At 40.7% G+C, this 27,474-nt stretch overlaps 1 protein-coding gene across 5 annotated transcripts; it reads left to right on the forward strand.

Annotated features, from left to right (window-relative positions):
• Window positions 1-393: 393 nt before the first annotated feature.
• Window positions 394-26,568, forward strand: LOC119018433 (tetraspanin-18-like). Of its 5 annotated transcripts, none has more exons than XR_005074760.1 (10): window positions 394-642; window positions 11,361-11,449; window positions 22,192-22,287; window positions 23,200-23,394; window positions 24,099-24,173; window positions 24,263-24,361; window positions 24,462-24,629; window positions 25,164-25,247; window positions 25,793-25,897; window positions 25,980-26,568. XR_005074760.1 is itself a non-coding variant. In XM_037096102.1 (9 exons), the coding sequence occupies exons 2-9, from the start codon at window positions 11,447-11,449 to the stop codon at window positions 25,838-25,840; spliced, it is 768 nt and encodes a 255-aa protein (XP_036951997.1). In that variant the 5' UTR covers window positions 395-642; window positions 11,361-11,446; the 3' UTR covers window positions 25,841-26,568. The 5 variants fall into 5 exon arrangements, 2 of the variants coding, with proteins under 2 accessions (XP_036951997.1, XP_036951998.1); XR_005074758.1 differs by having other exon boundaries at window positions 395-642; window positions 25,793-26,187; window positions 26,349-26,568; XR_005074759.1 differs by having other exon boundaries at window positions 395-642; window positions 25,977-26,568.
• The last annotated feature ends 906 nt before the right edge of the window (window positions 26,569-27,474 follow it).

A 27,474-nucleotide genomic window follows, 5' to 3' on the forward strand; every position in this document is an offset into this window, starting at 1 on the left:
AAGGCTCAAAAGTGAGCGAGAGCTGCTGTAAGGCACACTATCTTTATTACAGCAATAACAAGAGCTTTCATCAGTGGGCCATGGCCACAAGTGTCATTGTGTTATCTCATTCGACAATTGATGGTGACTTATCTATATTTATTTATTATTTATTATTTATTTACATGAAAGTTCTCGAGATTATGACAATACAAGTTAGAAAAAAAAATAGTGTAAAAAACTAAACTAGCCTCTGAAATACAGTGTAGTAAATGATAAAATAGCAACGTGTTTAAAATATTCATCCAGTACAAATACATCAAAATTACAGTTCGCTATAAGAGTCAACGGAGGTGTTAGTCCCGGAAGTAGTTTTATTCTGAAAGCGTAGACCGGAAGCGGTGCGTGATAACGGTCGCGCTTGATGGCGGTTTAAACGAGGCTGGAGGTTTGAAACCGTCAGAGCAGCGGTGGAGTCTGAAGGCTGCGGCGGGTCGGAGCTCAGCGGCGGTTCATCCCGAGAGGTTGTTGGATTTATGAGTTTGTCGGAGAGTTTTGACTCCAGCTGAACAACAGAAACACAAAACAGAGAGAAAGAGAGAAGAAGAAGAAGAAGAAGAAGAAGAAGAAGAAGAAGAGAAGAAGAAGAAGCTTCAGTCCGCGGTGAGTTACACAGAACTGATGTTAGCTCCGGTTGTTTCTCTCTCTGAGCTGCTGCTAGCTTCATTATCAACTCTATTAATTGATGTTAGCGACTCATTTAAAGATTTAATTCACGTTTTAACTACAACTGCTGCTTTTAGTCAACTTCACAGTGTCCACACGCAGTTCAGTGTTGATCTGTCACCGCGACATTCTGCTTCAAAACATCAGAAAATAGTAAAATACCGTTTTACTGTCACTGAAATATAAAACTTTTAACGTGAACAAGTCTGATTAAGATGTTAGAGATTACTCGAGCTCATGATTAATAACTGCAGCATCTTGTGTTAAATACAGACTGAAGTTTAGAGTAGTTGAACCTTTGTGTCTGAAGATTAAAAACATTAATTTATTAATAAAAACGATATTCATGGACTGTATCGAAAAGAAACCTGTTATCTGTGAATGATTTATGTTCATCTAACGTTATCAGATTATATTTTAAGTCCTATAAACTATAACATTTATGACATTATCTCATGATATTATGTATTTAACACAGCTGGATGTCATTCAGTGCATGAATACAGACATTCAAAATGTTTTGTATGTTTTATTTACTTTAGAATCAATATTTAAATATAATATTATCACATTATCACCATGTAAATCTCCCCTTTGTACACATTTTTGTCTGTTTTCTTTATGAGCCTTATCCAAAATGTGAGTTTATGTCTGCTGCAGCTCACAGTTATTGTTATTATCAACCGTCTGCTATTTTGTCTAAACATTGATATTTGATAAATATTTGTTATTAGTTGTGGTTAGAGTGGACTGATATGCAGTTTTTGGGGATGATGCAGATGGTTATTTTGATATCAGTGTATTGGCCAATATACACATTTTCTGTAGTGACCCTTTAATTGATGTACATATTGTGAACAGATATTCATTTGCAGTAAAAATGAAACTCTTTGTTACAAAATCTCAAATAACCAGTGATGAAATAAAGTACAATGAAGTAAAATTTTTTCAGGTACTGTTCTGAGGTATTTTACTTGAATATTTCCATTTCCTGCCATTTTTAAATTCATCTCCGCTGCATCTATTTGATAACTTTAGGAACTAGCACCAGATTCAGATTATTCAGTGTTTATAGGCTGTCAGTTGTGACGAGTAGCCAATCAGATGGTGTTGTAGGCAGGACAGTGTGTGGGGAAGCTGCATCAGAGCCAAAGAGAGGCACATTTTAAATTAGCTTAATTTATCACCAATCTAAAAGAGAAATCACTGTTATGCTGCTCCAATAATCAGTCAAAGCCAATAATCGGTCTATCACTATGAAACTTATATATTGATTATAGGCTAATATCTGCCAATTGATTTATCGCTCAGGCTCTTGCTGTGGTATTAATAGTAATTAGTTGTTTGGTCTTTAAGATATCAGAAAATTATGAAAAGTGCCTGTCAAGGTTTCCTAAAACCGAAGGGAACATTTTCAGATTGCTTGTTTTTTTTCTGACCAACTGTTAAAAACCCAAATAAAGTCAGTTTTCTGTCACAGGAGACAAAGAGAAGCAGCAGATCCTCACGTCACAGAAGCCAGAACAGGAAAATGTGTTGTGTTTTTGCATGAAAAGTGACTCAAATGGTGACTCAGTCATCAAGATAGTTGAACATTCATTTTAATTACAGAGGATTTATAGTTGTCAGTTGATTGACAGTGTGTGAGGAGGTGGCAGATGACTGAGAATTGAGCCAGTAAAGGAGGATTTTTTAGTGTATTTTGTGACTCTAAGGTGAAATGTTTTCCGTCTGTATGTGTGCAAGATAGAAATCTTCCCCTCTGTCGACGACTCACCAGCAGGCTGTATTTATAGAGCAAAGTAAAGTCTCCTAAATGCGAGTCGATCAACTGGCGCGGTGTCCAGTTGAGTCGCCAAACAAGCAGTTGGCCGGTGTTTGCTGCTACTTTCACACCTCATGAGTCTGTGCGACACACTCACGCTGACCTTTTCCACCAGTCAGTGTTTCTTCCCGGAGCTTCGGCTGCCAGACGGTGATCAAGAGACTCTCAGAGACTTAACTGTCCAGAGTTTTCTTTGCATTGTGCATAAATCAGTTTGGCACATTGACGCGCACCATCTGCATGACGAAAATGTTCAGAATAGGATTATATGTACCACCTGAACGACTCTTTGTTCCAGCCAGCAGTGGCAGAAAGATGTCTTTTACATTGTGTTCACATAATGAGGTGAATGTCAGTAAAAGGGAAAATCCTCTCTGTCCACGAGGCTCATTGTTTCTGGCTCCATTTAGCCGTAAAGTTTCTCAGGGCTGTAATTAATGATTACTTTCATCATTGCTCAATCTGTAATTCTTTTAGAAATGAAGCGTTTAGTCTGTAAAATGTCAGAAATAATGAATAGAATTAATGAATTCATCCCTGAGAAGCAGTTAATTTCATTGATCCCTCAGCTTTTCATCAAGCATCATAATCAGGTCAGAATTTTAGTTTGTCCAGTACTTTGGTTATTGAAACTAATGATATTCCCACCAACAACAGCATTGCAGTTAATTTAAGTATGGAGGAGGCAAAGCTAATGAAACTGTCAAAAATATTCAGAATCTGTATGTGTTGATATATCGATATTTTTGACAACACCTTACTTAAGACAGCCTCCTTCATTGTCTCGTCAGATAACCTGATGAAGGTTGAAGTACCGAAACGTTGTTGTTGAATGTAAAGTGGACCGTGTGAAGGAGTCTTTTTCATGATAGCACTCGTCAAAATCAAGTTTATTCATCAGAATTTTTAACATTTAACAAGTTTAACAAGTCCAGATGAGCCCAACAATGAAATCATTTATCTGGATTCAAGTAAGCAGAGGGCTGAAGAGGAAAGTTATATTCGATCAAAGTACTAACAGTCATCCGTACAATAGTCTCACATTATCAATATCTGTGATATTTTAGTGCCAGTGTGAGCTTTAATTCGAGGTGCTTAGAGCAGATTTCAATTTATGGAAATATACATATATTGTGTATTGTGATATATTTTTTAAATAAATGATAAAATATACAATCAACTGATGGATTTTTGGCTACAGAACTTGAATTCTTCATATATTCCTGTGGCTATAACAGATTTTGATCATGAGCTTCTGAATGTTCATGATAAGCAGTCACGTACGGATGTCTGCGCTGGTGTCCTGATGGTCGCGGCGTCTGCCACATAAACACAACATCCGCGCTCTGATTCCTGGACGGTGGACCCGTCTCCCTCTGCTAACAACAAAAAAACAGTAATCAGCGATCTGGGGATAGATCTACAGACCAGTGCTGTTTGGATCTTGCTCGGGATCTTCCCTGATTCTGCCCTTTTCCCGGCCTGTCGTTGCTTTCTGTGTCCTCACCGCAAGTTCAGGTCGTGTCTCTGGAGGCCGTCCACAGGCATTGTGGCGAGGGGAACCACAGGTCCATCTGTCCCTTCCCTTCATGAGCAGCACTGAGGCACTTAGTCTATTTGTGGATCACAGCGTGGACGCTGCGGCCTGACAAAAGGACTGACGAGCCACGGGGGGGGGCGATCCTCGAGGACTGGCAGTTACTTTACTTCCCATCCTGCCAACAGAGCGTCCCGGGGGTGAACTGAGGGAGGACGTGTGGTGTCATTCGAGGAAAATACAAAATATCAGGCTGTCAGAATCAGCCCCGGATCTGAGTTCAGATTGTGGTGTTGGTTTATCCTTTATTTAACAAAGTGAAAATGTAGCACGCAGAAGGAACTGAAGCATTTTGGTCAGTTTTAGTGCTTTTAGGGCTGAAATTGATTATTATTATTCTGACAGGTTTATCTACCACTTGTTTACTAAATTCATCGGTTGACTGATTTATCAATGAAATGTCAACCACGGCCCCAGTGTGACTGTGAACTACTAATTTTTCAATTATTAAAATTGTTAGAGATGCATCTTTGATGAGTGAAACAAATCTTAACCCTCTGTCACAGATTCTCTACATTAAAGGGAGAGTTTAGGTCTAACAGAATCTGTTTATATATGTTTTAGTCATTTACCTGTTAATCACTTTTTTATGGACCATATGTGAGCAGAATAACAGTAAATGAGAGCTTCTCCGCCTCTGCTGGCTGTCGGTACAAGCCTGTGGATGATTTGTTGATTTGTTGTTGGGATTTTTGGAAACACTCCAGAGGATGAGACTTTCTGCATGTTCTCAAATGCCTCGTCTCTCCGCTCTGCTAACAGAAAACAACAGTTAGCTTACGTTAACATGAACTAACAAGTACCGAAGCTCCTCGGAGGCCCTTATTTTGGAGCTTTTCACTGTTGATCGGACAAAACAAGAGACTGGAACATTTCACTGTGGGCTCTGGGGGATCTTTCATTATTTCCTGACATTTTCAACAGTTGATTCCTTAAATAAAAATCTACAGGTTATAAATAGACGATCAGTAGTTACAGCCCTACATGATTATGTCCAGAAGAAGCCTTGAAACTACCTTAAATTTGACTCTGTGAACTGGTTTCTTGTTTGTGAGTCCTCAAATCTAAGTCGCATGACAGATTAGGACCTCAGTGCAGAGCTGAGTTGTGAGAATCTCCTTCTCAGATTTGTTAAGTTTGGCCAGAACAAGTGAAAATATCCAGTGAAGACAAAAACTAGAGAAAATATAATGAAAATAAAGATTCATCCCTTTGATTATAAGGTGACCCCCCCAGATTCCTGTCAGTTAATGAAGAAATATGTATGACTGAGTCGAGCTGACACCAGGGAAGAAGGAAGAGGGTCGTTTCCTTTATTTGTTGATTAAATTAGCAGCCTTTAACACTCTCCTCAAACACACTGCGGTCACATCATGCTAATGCCCCGGTGCTCTTTCAAAGGTTTCTAGTTTTAACGAGATTAAATTCAGTCAAACTGAATTAAAAAGCAGATGGTCAGACCTCCACAGGGCGACCTCGTCCCTGAACTCTGCTCTGTCACAGCACGGCAGCTTTATCAGCTCCTCTTTTCTCTGAACTCATTGTGAGGTCACGTGTTAGTCAGACACACAAAACGTTCACTGTGAACGTCTTAACTGAAGCTGTGTGAGATATATTTAAGATAAAACACCTTCCACCGTCACACAGCTTCATGTTTAAAAATGGAAGACTTGACTAAATATAAATACAAAGAGGAGATTTTACCTTTGAGCGAACAGATGAAATGAACACAAGTGAGAATGAAAAGACTCAAAATCAGGACAAGCAGGAGCATCAATAGAGAGACAAAAACAGCTCTTTATATCAGATTTAAATACTCGTCAGAGTTGAGCTGAATGTTAATGAGACAGGACAGCATAAACTTTATACAGCTAACAACCAAGAGACTAATTAGTGCCTTCGGAGACCCGAGGGGGCTGATTGGACCTGTGAGGAAACGTCAATGTTGCATTGAAGTTTTGTAAAGTTAGAGGAAAAAGATTTGAATTTTCATTCTGAGCCTGATTGTGAATCGAGCAGCATGATCATTTGTAAAAATCACTGAGGGGTCATCGCATGTGTTATTGTTCAGCTCGTTAAAGCAGACAGAGAATTAAGTGACTTCAGTTGTTAATCATCATTCTTTGGGTAATTATTATAAGCCCATCATGAATTCAGATTTCTACCAGGGCTTTGTGATATACCAATAAAATAATATCATGATGGTTCAAACAGTTACTCCTCAGAAACACAACAAAATTGAATGACACAATTTTTTAAACTCAAATACCTCTAAATGGATATAGCAACAACATACAGTGGTGCAGGGAGGACATTATCGTAGGCCAGCCACAGTGTTCACTAAGCGACGTCCATCCATCCATTGTCTGTTTATCCCTTTTATGGGGTCGTGGGGGTTGTTGCTGGGGTTGTTGCTGGTTCCAGTCCCAGCTGTCTCTGGGCGAGGGCAGCGTTCTCCCTGGACAAGTCACCAGCTCATTGCAGGGCCCTCACTGATGGCAGGGGCCGCCATGCAAGGTGTCAACCGCACATCAGGAGCAATTTGGGGTTCAGTATCTTGCTCAAGGACACTCAGCTCAGCCCGGAGCTGGGATTTGAACCAGCGACGTTCTGATCACTAGCCGACCTGCTGAGCTACAATCGTCACTAAGCAATGTGCTTTTTGCAATGATTTCCCAATTATCTAATTATCCCAACTATGTGTGTGTTATTATCTTTTAAATCTAAAAAGTCATCAAACCAGTTTATATCGATGAGGCTTTAATCCGTCCTGCAGCTGTTGAGAGATTTCAGTCTGGACGTGTTACCGACATGGCTGAACTCATGAAGACGCAGCGACGAGCATCAAAGCAGCTCAACTTCATCTGGCTGTTTTATTTGAGGATGGAGTTAATGGCTGCTGCTGGTCTGACTTGTGGTTTGTGGTGCGTCTCAGACCCAAACGTCTGCACGAGTTGGGTTAGTTGTGAATCACGCAACACACATTTTGGACTAACAGTGACTTTAGTCCACACACAGGTTTACTTTAGTCAAGGTTTGAGTCGACAAGGACAAAGTTGTCGTAGCTTGTGGAGTAATTTTTTAATATTGTGTGACTGGAAGTGTCAGATGTGATTCTGACTTTTTCAGTTGAGAACTTGCAGTCTAACCATGTTATCCGACTTTGCGTTCAGCTCGGTAGCTTTTAGCGCTCTCTGCCACGGCCGAATGCTTTGGCAGCCCTGTCGCTGTGGTTTATTAAATACAGGAGAAGTGGTGCAGCTGTAACACGGTGGCTAAATCACGAGAGGGTTTGGCACCGGGCCGCTCGTACAAACACTCAACACGTGGGAGACGGTAATTCAGAACAGATTCTGAGAGGAACCGGCAGACAGAATTTTTCTCCACGCGCTCCAGTTTATTCTCCCAAACCTGAACCAGATGTCCTCGGCTGTAATGACGTTTCTTTTACACTTCGGGGCAATTACAGCGGGAGGAATCTGCTGCCTGTGTGGTCCTGCTGTGTGGGTCATCTGCATGGAAGGTAGCTTTTAGTCACACCTGGTGTATTGATTTCCCTCAATAAATAGCAGTTAATAGATCATCAGGATGATGAGAAGCAGCAGCAGCTGTCCTCCTCTCCTCCTCTGCAGAGAGTGGGCTCCCTGCTCTCCACCTCTGCATCCACCTCTCAGGGTTTTGGGTGTAATTGGGTCTCTGGAGGATTACGTGCCTACCTCTGTGCTCGACATTTTTACTTTCATCTTTTAAAGTTTAGTTTGTCCTCGCCGGCTGACAGCTCAGTGCTCTCAGATGGCAACGAGAGGCTGAGGCGTTGGCAGCAATTGGGGATAATTCTCTTTTCATCACACTTCTATCAGGGGGAGAGCTATTCTTCAGGTTTTAAAGCAATCAGATAACATCTTTTAGTTTGAGACCAGCTTTTGAACGTGTGCTCTCCTGGCTCCCAGTTGGTGGTCGTCAGGTTTTCATTCTCAGGTGCAGCTTTGATGGAGTTTAATAGCAGCTGGGTTTTTGGCGTCGGCCCTTCTTCAAGATGTCTCCCTCTCGCTCTTACTGCAGCATCAACTGGAGCGATGTCAGCTGCGACTCCGCCGATGCTCACATGCAAAAGGCACGAGCAGTCGTCTCCTTTGAACTTCACCATGGTGTCTTAGAGTTCAGCTTGAATCCGCAGCTCAAACTGATTATTAAACAGTTTATTCAGGTCTCCCAAAATGTTCAGTTGGTGCAGGATTAGTCACCGTCTCACCTCATCTGCACATGAATGTGGTTTAGTTTTTTTGGAGCGAATAAGAAGCTGGAGAAGGGCTCCTTGCTGTGTGGGCAGCGCTGCTGTCAACAGATTTGGAAGGTCCTCCACATCCATGAGTCATGTGCCTTCTGTCTGACAGGCAGCATCATCGCCACGGCTGCCAGCAGCGACCTGTAGCTGAACGCAGGATCACGACACCAAGTCCTGCGCAAAGACCAGATAGACCTGAAATAATTATCAAAGATTCAGGGCTTCAAAGAGTCAGTGAGAATTACCTGCAAATACGATGGGGGTTATGACAATTAAAATGAAAATAAAAACTGTGTACAGAATAATAATCAGTTCAGATAAATGAGAACCATTGCACATGACCACTATCATAATTCCCTCGAACATGCGTACTTTACTTTAATATTTCCGTTTCCGTTTGCTTTATACTTCCACTCCTCCGCTTCCTTTTAGAGACAAAGATTGTATTTTGTATTCCGCTACATTTAATTCAAGTTACTAGTTACTTTGCTGATTACATGCTGCCATATATTTTATCAACAATCACAAAAAAACAACAAAAAAACAACCTCAGATTCCAATGATGAGAAATTGAATGCTAAATTTGGAGCCTGATAATCAGCCAGGCCAATAATCAGTCAACCCATGGTGAATAGTAACTACAGACGTGAATATATGTTTAATTTACTTACTTAATTATATTTAACATCAGATACAGAACTTTGACTCTACTATGTGTGTGGGTGACTGTCTCTGTTATCAAAGTATTATTTTAACATGATGTCTTTAGTTTTACTCCAGCATGACTTTTGCTTTAAGTGGAGAAATTCAGTCGTTGCTGCTCGCTGCATGACAAACAACATGATGGAGATGCTGTTTTTCAAATTAATTCAAATAAATCTTTGGCATTTCTGTGCTGTAATTTCTTAATGCTCCATTTAATATGTCAGCATTACCAATATGTTAAAACATATGCAGTGAAAAAAGGCTGAATTAGCTCTGATGCAAACATCCTGTCACAGGATTTTAAAGGAACAGTCCATTAAATAATGAAAACTCTGTAATTATCTACTCACCCTCATGTTGATGGAAAGTCAGGTGACGTTTTGTAGTCCACAAAATATTTCTGGAGCTTCAGCGTTCCCATAAACTACTGAAGTATCTGGAGACTTCATCAGAAAACACAAGTTTCAGCCACACCTTCAAATACTTGTGGATATTTCACACGAGAGATTTCTGCCTTTGTGTTTTTCTCACCGCTCCTCTGAAAGGTGACGTCATCCGTATCTGTGCACCAATCAGGATGTAGCGATAAAAATTAATATGTGATGAGAGATGGTTGATTGTCAGGCTGTAAACCAAAATCTGATCAGGCTCAAACACACAGTCCTGAGATTTAAAATGTTAAACTCTTCTCACTTCTCTTGATTGAAACTGACTGGAGATGTTTTTAAAAAACAGACATCAACACTGATACAGATCAGTGGCCTAAATCACATAACAGCTCCATCAAAACAAAGTGAAACTAAAGCTGCGTTCGGCTGTTCTCTGATCCAAACTGGTTCAGTTTTCTCAGCCAGAATGAGCTGGAAACAATCTCCTGGTCGCCAGCGCTCACAGATCAATGTACGGTGGCCCACATGGGACAGTAGTCATGCTGAATATTAAACAAAAGCTTTGTTGACAGCGACGTGCAAACAAAAGAGCCCCTGAGCACAGACGGATTGGTTTGTCCACTTTTAATCTTGGTGCAGTTTTGTCTGTGCGACGGCACGTTAGGAGCTTTTCACGCTGCTCTGTTCTGTCACGACTCTCTTCACGTTTGTTTACTGCTCACAAGTCTGCACCGCCGTGACAGATTGATCCGCAGTTTTGAATCACGTATTGAAAACAAACACAAAAACATGAATCATGAGCTGTGAATCATGTAGAACAAAAACCCTCGGCATTAACATGATGAATCTCTCTCGTTACTGAAGGGATTTTCCTGCGCTTTAACATCGGCTGTAGGTACCGCTGATCATCAATCACGACCTCATTCCTGCTCGCAAGGGCTTGTTGCTATAGAAACAGCTGTACATTACATCCTCTATAAGGCCCGGGACACAGTGTGAACTCATCTGTGCTGTTGTCTAAACTTTTGAATTATGGCTGAAGAAATGTGTTAAATCGTTTGAGACGTCCAGGTTTAACTGTGTTTAATGAGGCCTAAGAACCAGATACTGTTCACATCATAGCATTGATTATTGATGGGCACTAATGGTTTACAAGCAGGAATCGTTCGTTAGTGTTAGTTAGTGTTGTCTTTCATTTGATTGTGATGGAAAAGGATAATAATCTGAAATTCAACCCATCTGAGATTCTTCTGCTACACTAGTGAGTTGTGCAGTCATAGCTTTGTGCTAAATGCTAAATTCAGCATGCTAACATGTTCAAACAAATGTTTCCATCAAAGTATTTAATGCACTTTGTTGAAGAATCACATTAGTTTGTACATCACATTGTTGTTGTTGTTTTTTTTAAGTTAAAATATATAGTAATTTGAAACATTCCTGCCGCCCAGTGTTTAACTCTGGTATTGCTGTTGCAAAGACAACATTAGCAACATTAGCCAGTGGACACCTGTACGTTCACCGATGTTTCACCTCACTTTCTTTTCTTCCTCTTCACCAGCGGACTTCACCGTGTAGTTACCACAGTTCTTCCAGTAGTTCCACTGTTACCTGGAAATAGTGACCGGGGAAGATGATGCCTTTTCCTAATTTGGTTGCACAATGACGAACACACTTTTGTGCCATAACCAGAAACAAAATGTCTCACATGATTTGATATATGGTAATAGAGTCCAAGACAAACGAGCCTTAATGTGAGCAGTGTTTGAACCTTTCTGCTGCACCTGTAACAGGTGATTTCTTGACGAGTGTGTGAATATTGTACAACTGAACTCGTCTCTGTTCTGTTCTCTGCAGCTGATGTAAAGCAGTACGAGGTCAAAGGCTCAAGACTCCCGTTCTCCTTCCGACACTTAAAGCCAGGAACCATTAAACAGGTACATATGGTATGATGCTTCCTGTTGTTTCACAGTCCTGTCCTTCCATCTTTCCTTTTGTTTTGGCCCATTTTCATCACACGTTTCTTAGTTCTTTTTACTTCTACCCGAGAGTGTGTTCCCTGTTATTGAGAGGGACAAACTAGGTTTAAATTTGGCAGACCATTCTTGACATTAATAAAGCAACATGAACTTCTAAACCCTGAAAGGAAAAGTCTTCATTTTTGGGATTTCCTGTTTCCCAGATATTAGCCTTGTGATTTCTTCTGCACGTTGTCTGCAGTGGTCATTATTTTCGATGTAACAAGACAGCTTTCTATTTATGTAGGAAGATAATGTCTGTATTTTAAGCCCTATAACCAGGATAAATGTAGGCCAAGGACATTTTTTGCAGATAAGTTAAAACTTTTCTTTATGTTGCTGAATTTTATATTTCTCTCTTATCACAGCGCTGTGCTGACGCTCTGCTTAAGTTTCGGCACAAAAACCACTTGGTTAGGGTTAGAAAAACATCTGGTTTGGCTTAAAATATGTGTTTCAGTTGCCACGATCAGGGATGAAGATCTTCTGACTTCCCATGTGAAATAGGTGTTTTTTGTCGGCACACAAATAGCTGAAAATGTCTCCAGATTAAAAATATCCAGCTGGATGAGTGAAGCTGCAGTCGGCCGTTCGGCGTCCTTGTTGGCTGAAAAGAAAATGTTCATATCTCGGAAACCAAAATATGGTCGATATGATTTGTGTGATAGATTTATATATATTCTAAATTATTGACATTATTGAATACATTTATAATAACCTTTTAGCGTCAGTTATAGAGATTTCAGGGTTATGAATCAGTTGAAGATGCTCCAAGAATCACAATAAGAAAAATACCATAGTAGGCACTGACAGATCGCTTGTAATGCAGTTGAATTAATCAGCTCTGTTTGGTCGATCGCTGCCACAAATAGTCGTCAGTGAGCTCAACAAAGATCCATCTGAGCTGTGGGCAGTGATGGAGAGGTCTGGAACTGGGCTACGAGCACATCCATCTGTTACTGAACATGTCAACCAAAACGCTGCTCGTGTTTGGATGTCTGGTTTACATCGTCCGACTGATTGAATTCAGACTGTTCAGAGCAGACAGACAGTAACGGATGTGAACCACAGAGGTCAGACTGAAGGCCTGATCACATTAAGTCCAATTAAAACTAACTTATTTACTCTGTCAGACGTCTTTGATGTTCAGGAGCTTCATGACTTCAGTAGAAACATGTTAGTCCATCGAGTTTCATGCAAATGTTAATGAATGCAGGTTTCCTCTGACTGACTGTCTGAAAGTATCTGTTGTTTTATCTTCTCGCTGTGTGTCCTGCATCGATTAAACCACCTGGTGACACGGACACATGCGGTCGTGCCCACATACTGAGCACACACACATCAAAGTGTTGTAGTGTTTAACTTCACATTTTCCACTTCAAATGATGCTTTATTTGTTTATAGATGTTCGTATTTCTGAGAAAAAGAGAACGTCTCAAATGTGGAACGAACCTGTAGCAGATCACAGTGTCGAGGCCGCCTGGACTTCTAATTATTGAAATAAAGAATAGATAAATAAATTAAAGTGGCATTGTCCTTTAAAGCTGTCCTTTGTAACAGCAGAACCTTGAGTTCTGACTAAAACATGACACATTTGACAACAGAGAGTCATGCAGTATTTTAAGAAAGCGTTAAATAATTAAACTCGCCGAATTTCAAACTCTATTTTTAGGTACAACATGTTCACAAATGCTGAGTCAGCAGCAGACAGCATTACATCACTTTCACCTCAGTTCAACTGTGAGGAAAAAAATGTCTCAACTTGTCAAAAAGGTTCTTTATTTTACCAAAACTACCATCAAGTTTTCTTTTACTCACATTTAATCACATCACAGCTGCTGGAGCAAGTGAATTTCCCCAGTGTGGAATCAATCGATCAATCAATCAATCAATCAATCAATCAATTCTTGTCTTATCTTATCTTATCTTCACAGCATTTTAAAAATTGGTTTCTGCAGATTTTAGAACAGAAATAAGAGGCTTGTGTAACTCCCAGTGAAAATGACCTTAATTTAACAACCAGCGATCAATACTGTGAGGGAGGTTAGACGTCGATACTGGGCCTCGACTGTTTAAACGGGTCAGACAGCTTCTGGCTCTGAAATGAGGTCAAAACTGAACCAAACCAGTGATGTAACGTGAGACGACCCCGATTTATAAGGTGACCCTGAACTCTCAGACCAGAACCAGAACTGTCGGGTCGCCTGAGATGCTGTTTGTCTGAGAGAAAATAACTTTTACTGGAAGATCTTATCCACAAGAGTCATGAGAGCTGCAGGATGAAGATGAACCAACAGAACATTGCTCACGCTGATTCACTCAGAAGAATCTCTCCAGACGAGCAACTTTAAACCTTCAAACTACCCATGATGCAACACTCTGCAAGTGTGATGTCACATGATCCTGAAAAAAGATATTGTCTCATATGTGGATGAAGAGAGAGCTGAAGTGAAACCAGAACTACAAATCCAGCCTTGAAACAGATTCTGTCTCAACAGTGTGTGTGTTAATTTATCTTTATGTTTATGAGAAAAAATATCTGATCTTGTTTATCCAATATTAACATTCATGGCATCTTTGACATAATTCCTCATCCCTAAACATCAGCGCTCAACAGAACAGAGGACGGTCATGAGAGAGTTCAGTGGTCGGTGAAGCTCAGACGTGATTTTAACAGACAAAATAAAACAGATAAAGAGAGCGTAGGTTTGTTTTAAGGTTGTGGATGAAACCAAGTAGAATCTGAGCGATACAGGATCTTTGAGACTGACGATGATGATGTAATGAAGATCAATGACTAGAAGATTACCGTCTTTTTATCTCAAAAAAGTTATCCTATCAGACAACAAATAATAAATACTGATCATACACTGTGACTGGACGATTATTGGCTGATAATATCGACTGGCTGATTTATCGGTCGGGCTCTTAAACAAAATTTCAGTGACATGATTTAATGTGTCAGCAGCCAAAAACACTGTAAACGTTTGAGTGTCTTCACCCTGGACTGAAGTTTCCAGAGGATCAGTTTTCTGTGTACGTTGGACTTGTGGACTGAGATTTGTTGGTGTTTTTTCTCTTCAGGTCTCAAACATTTAGTGTTATAAATTTCTTCCACTGCAGCAGCTTCCACATTACAGCTCATATTAAAAGTGAGACTGTATTGACCCACACTGGTGGGAGAGCCTCACTGAAGTCGTTGATACTTTGGATAATTAAAGTGAAATAGCAGATGACCCCTGGAGAGCTTCACTCCTCCCTCCCCTCTTCTGCTCTCTGTTTAGTATTCAGAGCAGAACCCTGAGTCAGTGTGGACTTTCTGAAGAGGCTTACACCACCTCCACCCTCAGGGACGCTCCAGTCTTTATGTATTCTTCATCCACCTGGTTTTATTTGGTATGCATCTCAGGGTCCTTCCAAAGGCAAAGTGTGTGAAAGAAGATAATTTGATGTCTCCCCTGCCTGCTTCTGTATCTGGTTATGAGGCGTGATGGCAGACACTCAAAGGGAGAAGCTGTCCATGTGACTGGTTTCATAGGTAGCTTTCAGAGTATGGAGAGCTAATAATTACCTCTTTTGAAAGAAAAAAAAACCCTCCTGAGCTTCGCTTTGTCCAAGATGTCTCTTCTCCCCCACATTTCAGCAGTGTGTCTCATCTTCATTCAGCTTCTTCAGAACTAAATAATATAAAGTCACAATTGTTCGTTCAGTTTGTTCGTTCAAGAAACTCTCCAGCAGACTGAAAAGAAGATAAGATTCAGTGCCGTCAGCCAGGAATAAAACCAAAGGCTTCGTTTATTAAGCTTTATTATTAGCTAACAGTCGATCATCAAATCTCCAGACAGAGACTTCTAAGACTGAAAAACATCACTGGCGCACTGGACGGCAGCAGCTTCAGTCCAGTGACGGATTACGGTCATGAAAAACAAACTAAATATTTGATTACCTCATTGCAGAACGAGCACATTACTTTACTTGGTACAACAAAAAAGTAATCTGAGTACTCGGCATGTAATATCCAGAGGAGTTCTTTTTAAAAAGTACAAATGTTGAAGAAAAAGTGATCGTGACAAACTTCTTCCGTCTTTTACTTTATGATCTGTAGCTCACAGCTGATAGTCACGGTGTGGAAGAAGCAGAATTCATATTAAACAGAATCAGTTTGGACAGCGAGCGTCCAACATTGTTTTGCATTAGACGTTTGCATTCAGTCAGGACACGTTGTAGTATTTATTTATGTGTATTTATTCACAGTTATTGCCTCGCAGTTCATGGTGGCAAAGTATTTGCACACAGTCGCGTGTGTGATTGTGTTCAGGATACCAGAATCCAAACAGAGAAGCAGCATCGACACCAACGTTCCTGAGATTTACCAACATCGATATGCGTCTTCTCCCGCGCCGGCTGTGTACATTGTCCTCTCATTACTGATGCAGAAACATTAAATCCTCGGGGTTTATCCCGCTGTCCCCGCTCACCGCTCTGATGGATGAAGGCAATCAGGTCCGCTGCCTCTCCGGCACCGAGGAGGAAACATGCTTCTGTACACGCTGCACTTCCTCCAGACTCCCTGACTCTGTGATTTATTGGACTGGAGCGTCCTGTCACTGCTGGGTAATCGCTGCAGAAACAGTTACACACAGTGGCTGTGGGAAGCCGGCAGGATTCACACTGGGATCCTGTTTCACTGCTGCAGCGTGCTGACGGTGCAGTCCTCAGCTCTGTGGGCTGCCGGTTCTATTATAAATGATAATAAAGGTGCCGTGTGCAATGAGTGTCACCGTGAATGCAAAACTGAAGTGAAATATATTACATCAGCAAAATGAATCTCTTTCTATGGATATTTAAAGGAACAGTTCACTTAATCTTAATGTGCAGTCTCATCAATCAGTTTGAGTAATCACGCTGCAGGAACTCTGAGACATTATCGTCTGATTTCAGGTTGTTTTTGGTCTTCATAAGAAAACCAGATAATAGAAAACAGAAAACAGTGAAAATTAATATAAATTTTTAATCAACAGACGACAAAACAAGCCACTGTTTATGGAAACAAGCCTGAGAAAGAGACTGAAATACCAGACATTGTCATTTTACATTTTTCTTTTTAACTAAGAAACGAACAAAACCAACTGATGAAGAAAAATAAGAAACAGATAAAATAATCAATGGGACAGATGGATCCAGCAGCGTGGCTTGTTCAGCATCTTTGCTCTTTAGACAGAAGTTACTGGAGACGAGGAAGCGAGACCAACGACCCGACGACAGTTGAGAAACAAACCTGAAAGCAACTCGTGACTACAATTATTTGTCAGTAACTTTACAGAAAAACAGCATAAAGTTGCTTGTAACACACTTTGCAGCCATGAAGCGCGATGAGAGTGACGTCGGCGAACACGGCAGCTCATCGGAAGCTGAAGAACAAAATTTACTTTGTGTTGTTACTTTCTTTGAGCTCCGCCGATCAATATTTTTTATCTCAACGCTGGACTAAATGGGTGCTGTGAATGAGGTCATTTGTAGCGATGAACCCACAGAGAATTATCTCCACCTCCACCCACAACACTACTGTTAAGACTCACTCTCTGTAAAACTCAAGTGAAATATATTACATCAGCAGAATGAATCTCTTTATACGGATTTTTAAAGGAGCAGCTCAGTGAATCTTTTCATTTTGGGTTTTAATGTGCAGTGTGTGTGTGTTTGAGTTGAGTAATCAGGGACTCTGATCGAGAATTACTTATGTTATTATGTTATTTCCTCCGTATCCTGTCGATCAGTAGGTGACAGAGAGGAACAAGCTGCAGAAACACTTTGAATAAAGTATCATGTTTTAAAGGTGCAAACTGAGACACTCACAGGCTGTTTAAAGTATTTCAAGAGCATCAGTTTCCATCCTTTAGTTTATACGGATCATGCAGTTTAATAGATGTTATATTTTTGGACAGGTTGCTCACCTCTTCCCACATCCGCGCTGTTTTGACTCACTCATCGCTCTTTTCAGCAGCAGCCAGCAGCTATTTTTATCAAAACAGTTCTAAAAACCCCTCAGCATGCTACCTGTCCAGCATTACACCTGAGACAGACACAGTTAGAGACGAGCTGCTGAATGAAGCGGAGCATTTAATAAGTTAAGACAAAGATATTTGTCTCAGGAGTGGGTGGAGACCAAAACCAGAGCTTAAAGGAGTCTGTTGGACTCAAACACGGCTACAAGTGAATGTTACTAATGTTGATAAGGTAGCAACAGTAAATGAATGCAGGTTTAAAGCTCACTGAGGACAACAGAACTGTCATCCTGTCAGTGTTGTGTATTTATGTATTCTGATAAAGCTTTAGCAGTTTGATTACACGCTGACAGAGAAACACAGACCAGGTGCTGATACATACGTACATTTAATCCTGAATTATCAGACGCAGAGCGAGTTGATCAAACCGAACACCTGAAGGATCTCCAGTGTCGGCCCACAGGAAACGGCTGCAGGATTATTGAATCCAACCGGAGCGATTCTCCATGACCGCAGAGCAGAGAGGGAATTATCTGTGGCCATTCTCTGCGTGGCTGCGTGAAATTACCCAGCTGCCCCCAGACCTATTTTTGAAAAGAGCCACAGCTGCTAAATGGGACCTGAGCACCACTCTGTGTGTGTGTGTGTGTGTGTGTGTGTGTCTTTGTGTGTTTTACACACTTGAAACTGGAAGTACAGAAAGACGAGGACCAGTTTTGTAACAGAAAAACCTTTTTCACTAATGCACCATAAAACATTTGATCTTGAATCTTTCACTGTTGCGTTACAGACATTTTTTTTTTTTTTAAAACATTTGCAGCACATCCACCTGAACTAAAGGTGCAGTTAGCAGGTGATTCAGGGCAAAAAGCATGCAGCTTGTTTCCCATCAGCAGTAATCAGACGATTCATACACATTTGATTCGATACAGCTCAGAGGAACACGGGATGAAAGGCGTGTCGGTGAGAACAAAAAAGTTGTTTTGCATGAAACCAGCTTTCGTATTATTTTCTGAGAAGAGAAATTATGATTGCAAAGAAGACAGGCGGCCAAGTGCAACAAGCTGTTGTGATTACAGAGACAGAAACACAGTGATGCTTGTGATTACAAAACAATTTGAGCAATTTGAGATCAGCAACAGTGAAAGAAGTGTTGTGATCACGAAGAGAGCTGGTTTTCTTCAGACAAGGACGAGAGACGTAAACACAGAATCAGGAGGATGTTGATGAAAATCAACAGCCGGGTCTGATGTGGAGAAGGACGGAGAGTCCGACAGCGGTACGAGTCACTGCAGTAGATTCACCTGTCTCCTGGAGAAAAGGGGCTGATGAATGTTTCCCACCTGTTACTGAGCAGCTGCTCGGTCAGATCCTCCAAACGATGAAAGAAAGCAAATCAGTTCAGTTCAGCTCCAAAACAAACCGAATGTGTCGCACTCACGTCAGGTTTCCATTCAGACGTCCAGAATGTCGCTCAGTTTTCATAAAATCAACAAAAGAAAATATGAAAATATGTTCAATTCGTTTCCATCAGCTGCTTATAGAAGGAGTTGGTTCATGAAGACTCCAGTGAGATTACGTTAAAAATAAAAAACAACTAATCCTCACATTTAAGATTCTATTATAGCAGAATATGTATGCTCTATATTTCATATTGGTCAGTATAGGTAACTATTGATCATTTGTCTTTGTCCTGTCTGACAGTAAGAGAAGAGTCTTTGTGTTTTGGACTGTTGGCTTCACAAAAGAAGCAATTTGAAGACGTGATTGGAGCACAAATCAATAATGAAAATAATCGTTGCAGACCCCCATCAGCTTCACACAGTGAAATTAATTAATGTACCACCTGTGTGTTCATCCTATAGAGGAAGAACTTTATTAGCTCTTGAAATGTCTTAAATTCTAGTTTCGAAATATTTGGCCATTTATTTCTTGGTGTTTCATTAGAAAAGAAAAAGACTGAACACGTTTTCGTGCAGATGATTTGCATCAGTCTGGGGCCTTTTTGGAAAAAAAAAAAAAAAAAAAACCTTTTTAAGAGCACGCGGCTCAGCGTGGTGAAGACTTTAATAACAGTGGCTTCAGCCGTTTCCAGGAGATGTCTGAGAGGAAAATTACAGCTTTCCACTTCATATATGTTCTCAGTGACGAGGCTGTCAGACTGCAGCAGGCTCGTGTTTAAAAGCAGAAGCCGGAGTCATTAAACCTGCAGCTGGTTTACATTTTAACAGCATTCAACAGCTGTTTTTGGTTTCAAATGTAATTATAATTATATTAATCTAATTATGATTGATTACATCATGATTACTTTAATTTATGCCCCCTGTTGGTTTAATCAAGACGTCTGTTTCTGCCTTCGCTCTTTGTCACATGGCGGCGTGTCTGTAATCTCGTCTGACATCATCACAATGCTCGTGTTGTCTTTTCTGACAGCTCGTCGTGTTTTCTTGTTTGTTTTCTTTTCTCGCCGTCTTCCTTTTGTTCATTTCATAATCACACGTCTACCGGCGTAATTGTAATTGTGCTGACATGAGTGATTGACAAAGATGTGCTAATAATGCTGAGTGCGTGTGCAAATTCCCAGCGCACCGTACGGACCCTTATTTTATTAACCCTGACCTCGCCCAAAGAGGCAGCAATTACCCAGAGTGCACTGGCAGGGTTTAATTGCAGTGAAAGCAGAGCAACCGGCGTTTTACGTCATTAAACTAAAAGCCTCACATAGAGCGGTCAAATTAGCCGTAAATACAGATTAACACAGCCGAGCGCCCAGCAAAGTTGGACAAAGAGCGAGAAGGTAAATAAGCAGGAATTACTGGTGTTAACTGCTCGTCGGCTGTGAGAGAGAGAATCAGGACGGGAGTTTGCTTCCAGTCCTCATTTTAATCCTGACAACCAAAATTTAGGTGTCACATTTCATTCTTTTTTACATCATGGTGCACTCGCATTCATAGTCTGTCATTTTCTGTTATTAATTAGAAGTAGTTATACTTGGAGGGAAAATGAATCATTTCAGAATCACGTGCCGTTGTGTTTATTACTTTAACAACAGACATAAACATGCAACATTTTGACATTGTGAATATTAACATACAGCCACGTCCAGCTGCGTCGCTGCGGCAGTTATGGAGAGAAACATCGATGTCTCTGGCAGTGAAAGTGTCTGAAGAGATGTTGGATATCTGAGTCTCTCTGTTACGCTCTCTTGCTGCTGCACTAGTGTTTGGAACCTCAGGCGAAGTTCAGCCCAGATTATCTGATAATGTGACGGGTTCTCAGGTCCAGTCTGTGATATTGTGGATTTGGGTGACTCTTTGTTGTTATCTCCTCAGTCCTGCAGAGGTGCATCGCTCCCTCGGGTACGATAATCTTAATTTTCTGAGGTGTGTGATGCAGTTATTTTCAAACCTTGTAGTTTGTGCACGTTTGGGATTGGAGAGAAGAAGACATGTTTTGTTTTATGTGCTTATTGTGCATATTTGAATGTTTTGTTCCTTGAATAAATGATGAAGAAGAATGTAAATAAGAGCGAAACAGAGTTTTTAATTGAATCTAAATGATCTTAAACATCATTTCAAAAGCTTAATTTGGTCCAATAAGTGAACCTCCTCTTCGTGGTCGCTCTGTTGATCAGATCTGCGGTTATGAAACTGAAGTGCCGGCCGTCTCCTCACATGTGACAGGTGGCTGTATGTTGGTTTTAACTGGTAAACACCATCAGGGACCGTAAGTGCACAGTTGGTCCTCTTCACACTTCCACCGATGGCCCCTCTTACATCGACATGTCCTCATCAGCACCAGCCGACGTCCGTCCATGTGTCAAACGATCCCACAGGGACAGGCTGTCAGTGTCACGTCCCCACGACTGACAAAAACTGTGACTGCCGATGTGTCATCCTGCGTTTCTGTCCTGCTGCTTGTGTTCGCTCACATGGACGCTGAATACAGTCGTGATGTAACGTGTATTTCTTATTCGTCCTCTTTGTGTAAACAACAGACATTTCGGTTTTGGATCACAGTAGAGCTGCATTTAATGGTTATTTGAATTATCAGTTAATCTGCTGATTGTTTCCTGGATTTATTGAATAATGGTGGTAATGATGGTATCACATACAGATAGTTCATGAATTGTTGAATAATAATATATATATAAATATATATATATATATATATAAATATATATATATATATATATATATATATATATATATATATATATATATATATATATATATATATATATATATATTGTATATATATATATTGTATATATATATATTTTGTATATATATATATTTTGTATATTATGTATATATATATTTTGTATATTTTTATATATATATATATATATATAATATACAAAATATATTTCTGTGCTTTTAATTTGTAGTAAAATGACGCAGGTGGATCTTATTGTACAGTAAACACTCGTATTATTAGACTGTAGAAAGTGTGTGTGTGATTGTACAGTCATATGTACATATGTACACACATTGTCATGTGTTCTGTATTGTAATGTTGATGTTTTTTCCTGGAAAAGTTTCACCAAAAATTTAGCAATTATCAAAAAAGTAGACGATTTTCTGTCAGTTGATGAATCAATAATTGACTGTGTGTGTGTGTGTGTGTGTGTGTGTGTGTGTGTGTGTGTGTGTGTGTTTCCAGGGGCAGGGCGAGGTTTCAGCTCGAGGCTCAGCCATGGAGGGAGACTGCCTCAGCTGTATGAAGTACCTCATGTTCATCTTCAACTTCTTCATCTTTGTGAGTTCACCGTTGTCTTCTTCTGTTGTTTAACATCAGAAACCTTCAGAGCGACTTTGATGTGTTTCAATACAGTTTTATGTCAGTTAAACTTCAGATCATAATGTACCAAAGTGTCTTTGATCCGCATGTGTTGAGGCGATACACCCTGGAGACGCAGCGTCATACACACAACAGAATGATATAAGAACAAAAACAAAAGCAGCTTCACACAACAAACACACACACATAAACACACAGATACACACAGCTTGCCCACTCTCGCCCACACACACACACACACACACACACACACACACACACACACCCTCAGCTGTTGTTAAAGAAAATTTGGATAAGACAAACACAGGATGATCATTAAAGGAACAGTTCTCCCAAAACAAAGTCAAATTCAGTCGTTATCTGCTTCGTTATCGCAGCAGGTCCTGACACCACTTTGTACCATGAGAAGTGATGGTCTGATGTAGTTTCAGCTGAGAGACGTAAAAGCAGCCGCTTCAGTACTTAAACAACAAAATTAACTCACAGAATGTCAAGAAATTTAATATTTTGACACCTATTTTCCTGACGAATACAGAAAAATACAACCAAACACCGTCTGAATCAAGTTTCTCTCTCTGACTGAACTAAGAGGAGTTTAATCGCCTCGTTAACTCAAAGTGAAACTCACTTCATTCAAACTGGACCTGATCCAAATCAGAATCAACAGAACAGTGTTGGTTCGTCTCCACAGTCACACCTGGTTCAGTCACAGTAACATTATGAAGATATTCTGTCTCCACACGCTGATGATGAAGGTACTCGTGCATGTTCTCCGTCAGTATCTCGTCAGCTGGTTGCAGGATCTGAACCCACCACAGCAAACAGCTGATGATGTCACTCTGACTGAATAATTCACCCGTCCTCTCCCAGCTGGGCGGCTCCTTCCTGCTAGGTGTGGGCATCTGGGTGCTGCTGGACCCGATGGGCTTCAGGGAGATCGTGGCGGCGAACCCCCTCCTGTTCACCGGGGTCTACGTCATCCTGGCCATGGGCGGCATGCTGTTCCTGCTGGGCTTCCTGGGCTGCTGCGGCGCCATCAGGGAGAACAAATGCCTCCTGCTCTTTGTGAGTCACTGCTGATGAGAGGGATTCGCTGCTTCATGGTTAAAAAAAGAGAAGTTCTAACATCATGAAATGTTTTGGTGCTGCTGACGTTTGTTGTGCTTCAGTATTGATCGACTCATCAGCTCCACAGAGCGAGAGCACGATGAGTCTGTAGTGAAGCCGCGAACGTCAATGTGTGTTAATTATGCATTTGTTTATGTGTTTGATCTCCCTCAGCTCACCGCTCGTGTGTCGAGACTCCAAACTGAAATCATAATCAAAGCATTTTAAGAAAAAGCACAGAGCAAGAAGACAAACACACACACACACATCATATATTTATTATAAAAATTATCTGTTAGAAAAGATCAGTAACAGCATGGACTGTGATTTAGACTCTTCATGTGTCAGATTCTTCCTGTTTAATTTGATTAAATGTGTTAATTAAGAGGTCAAAAGTGGTGAAACTGTAACAAGAATGAAGTGAGTTAGTTTCTGTTCGTCCTCCATTACATCCCTGTTGTAAGTTACATAAGAGCAGAGTCTAACGATACAGCAGTGCCCTCTGCAGGACGTGGATGTAATGACGTATATCTGCACAACCACTAACAGATGATTACTGTCAGTATTTAACAGGCAGGATAATCTGATAATGATATGTTTTATATTGTGTGAAGTGTGTCTGAAGCGTTCAGACTGTTTCTTCTCTTCTTGTTGTTCTTCAGTTCTTCATGCTCATCCTCTTCATCTTCCTGGCTGAACTGGCTGCTGCCATCCTGGCGTTCCTCTTCAGGGAACACGTGAGTCTGGATTCTTCAAACTGTGTTTATCATCGTCACCCGGTCAGAAGGTGACGTCCTGACCCGAGGTGTTTTCTGTCTCGGTCCAGTTAACCAGAGAGTATTTCAGCCGGGAGCTCAAGCGTCACTACCAAGGTCAGAACAACACCGACGTCTTTACATCCACCTGGAACGCCATCATGACCACGGTGAGCCATCGATTTTTACAATCACCGCTCCATTAATTCCACTCCATCAGCGTCCCAGTCCCTCATGCTGCTCTTCCTCCCGCCGTGTTTCTGTGTACAGTTCGACTGCTGTGGCGTCAGCGGCCCCGAGGACTTCGAGGAGAGTCTCTTCAGGCTCCTCAGCCCCAGTAAGATGGTCCCTGAGGCCTGTTGCCAGAGGAACAGTTACCTTGGAGCTGGCAGCGTGGAGCAGTGTGTGAGCGGCAGCGTGGCCTTCAGACACAACAAGGTCGTTACAGGAAACACCATCCTCTCACTAACTCACCGACTCGAGTTTAAGAAACGTAGACACAGTTTCTACTGAAAGTCCTGGACGTATTTTATTATAATCACTGATGTGTTCGTGTCTGAGCAGCATTTTAATTTAACTTCCTCATCGAAGGCTCTGACACAAACAGACCTCCAGACAAACAGTGTGAGCACAATGTTTTTTAGCTTTCATGTCTCTGAAACTGTCTGTATACTAACTGTATATCATTTAAATATATAAAATCCATTAAGTCAGTGTTTCTCAGGCAGTTACGATTCAGTTATTTGTTGTATTAATGATTTTAATTAAAGACACATCTTCTGTGTAACTTCTCTGAAGCCTTTTATCGCTTCTTAACTGATTTAAATATTATTTCTGTCCTGATTTGTCTCATATTTTCATGCACATCTAAATTCAAACTAAAAATATTCTGTGAAAAATGGACACTGCTGTTGATTTTCCGCTGCAGCCAACCATCAACCATTTCCTCACTTGTGTGTTTTCTTCCTGCAGGGCTGTTACTCCGCGATGGTCAGCTACTTTGAGACGTACATTTACACAGCAGGAGCTCTGGCCATCGTCGTGCTGACAATCGAAGTGCGTACTCTGATTTCTCACTGTATTTAAATGATGAATATTTTACTGCTTGTTGTTTGTTCACATATTGATGACAGTGATGAATATTAGTTTATATGACTAAAACAAGTTTTCTGGGATTAATTAAACAGAATAACAGTACATCTAAGATACCTTCTAGTGACGGCTGTGTGTCACCTGACGGGTTAGTTTTTAGTTTTTAAGATGACATAAAGAGTTTTAGTGAAACAGTCACATGCTGCTGCTGCAGACACTCACCTGAGCACCAGATCAGTCCGCCACCGAAAATAGTCCCCAGTAATTATTTCCTCCGGTTTGTTTCATACAAACGACAGTCAGCAGCTGTTTGAAGAAATTACTGAACCTTCTTTAAAATATAATTTGATATTTGTGACGTTATTAAAGATTCAAGTCTTCCTGGTTTTGATCTTTTTGTGTTTTTGACATTAATAGAAAGTTTCATCCAGCCTGATTAAACTCCGTCCTGTCGTCCCGTCTGTCTGTTTAAAACCGTCTCTCTGCTCATTGTCTCGTTGTCTCTGCAGCTCTTCGCCATGGTGTTCGCCATGTGTTTATTCAGAGGAATCCAGTAACCGATGCGTCCACTCGCATCCTCACCAGCCTTCAGAGGCTCCAGCAGAAGGAAAACTGTAAAATATGAAATGTATTTGTACAGTGATAGTTTTTATGTGTCTCATCGGTTTTGTGACATCATTTCGTACTTCACAGCAGCAGCGAGGCGTTTGAGGTACTTTACTTTGGGCACAATAGACACACACAGGAAGTGACCTGTGGCCGGAGGAGGAGCTCTGCTAAAGGATCAGCAGCGACGCTGAGAGGTCCAACAAGCTGAACTTGTCCAGGACCGGTCTGTGATCAGGAAACCAACATGTGATTTAAAGCCCGATTTAATCATGATGACTGAGTCCGAACAGTTCAGGTACAATCAGCACACACAGTATTATGATACAATAATGTCTGTTTGGTTAATGTGAAGATGATCACAACACGTTGGGCCTCATGCAACAACACTTTCATGTTCTCACCACAAAGTCACGTGTGTGTATTAACTGCTCACACCTGTTCGTTTTAACTCCCCAGATGGTTTCATCAGACCACCTGTTCAACAAACACAGATGTTTATATCCTGCTCTCAGGCAAAATCATTCAGAGGTGACAACAGTCCACACAGTCTTTCCTCCAGTACAGTAACAGAGTTCAGGCTCTGACATGGACTCAGAGTATCAGAGTAAAAAGTCTCCCTCTGAAGGACATTTGTGCTCAAAGCTAACTGAAGCTCACGTCATATTAATAGAATTCAAAGACTATTAAAGTTAAAGGTAGAATCAGTAGGATTTGTCCCAGCTGTTCCTGAACGCACCACAAAGACAGTTGATTGTTGAGTCTCATTCCCAGGACGTCAAATAGACACATGTTGGGTTGGTAAAGCGTCCCGAGCAGCAACAAAGAGAGAAAATCAGAAACTCTCTGCAGATACGAGACACTAACACGCCTTTTCTCCACATTCCAGCCTCCCTCTCTGTCTGTTTACGGCTTCTTACGTCTCTTACGTCTTTTTATACGTCTTACGTCAAACTAAAGTACCGAGGCTTTTCTGAAGCTGCAAGGAGGAGAATCTGTAAACAAACTGTAGACAAAGAACAATTACACATGTATAATTTTTCAGTTTTATGGCGTCTTGATGAAACCAACACGTTTTCTGACGGACAGAGAATGAAAACAAACATTGAAGAGAAGCTGGAATATTTACACAACATTATGATATTAAAACAATGTCAGTATTTCATTTTAAAAAACTATCTGTATTTTGTGACATCACTCTAATGTGAATAAAATAAATAATATCCCAGATGTTCTCTGCTGCTCATAAATTTCAGTCGTAAATCTCCAGAAAACGTCCGAACACTTTTGTTTTTCTTTTGTCATCGTCGACACAAATCATGAATCATGAAACGTTATTGAACATGATTCTCTTCACAGTTTAAGAGTCGTGTTGTGTTCACGTCCATGCAGGGCTCAGTGTGAAGTGTTCAGTATTTAATTCATCACCTGTAAATGAAACATGGTCACCACATGAGGCTGAACGTGTGTGAACGTGTGTGTTTATATGTAAATAAGTCGGATCCAGTGTACAGCGTGTTTCCTCTTCGTGTGATGACGTTCATTCTGTCTGTAGGTAAAAATGAACATTTAGCTGAAAAACATT

The sequence above is a fragment of the Acanthopagrus latus genome, chromosome 4 (genome assembly GCF_904848185.1).
Source record: "Acanthopagrus latus isolate v.2019 chromosome 4, fAcaLat1.1, whole genome shotgun sequence".
Taxonomy (NCBI): domain Eukaryota; kingdom Metazoa; phylum Chordata; class Actinopteri; order Spariformes; family Sparidae; genus Acanthopagrus; species Acanthopagrus latus.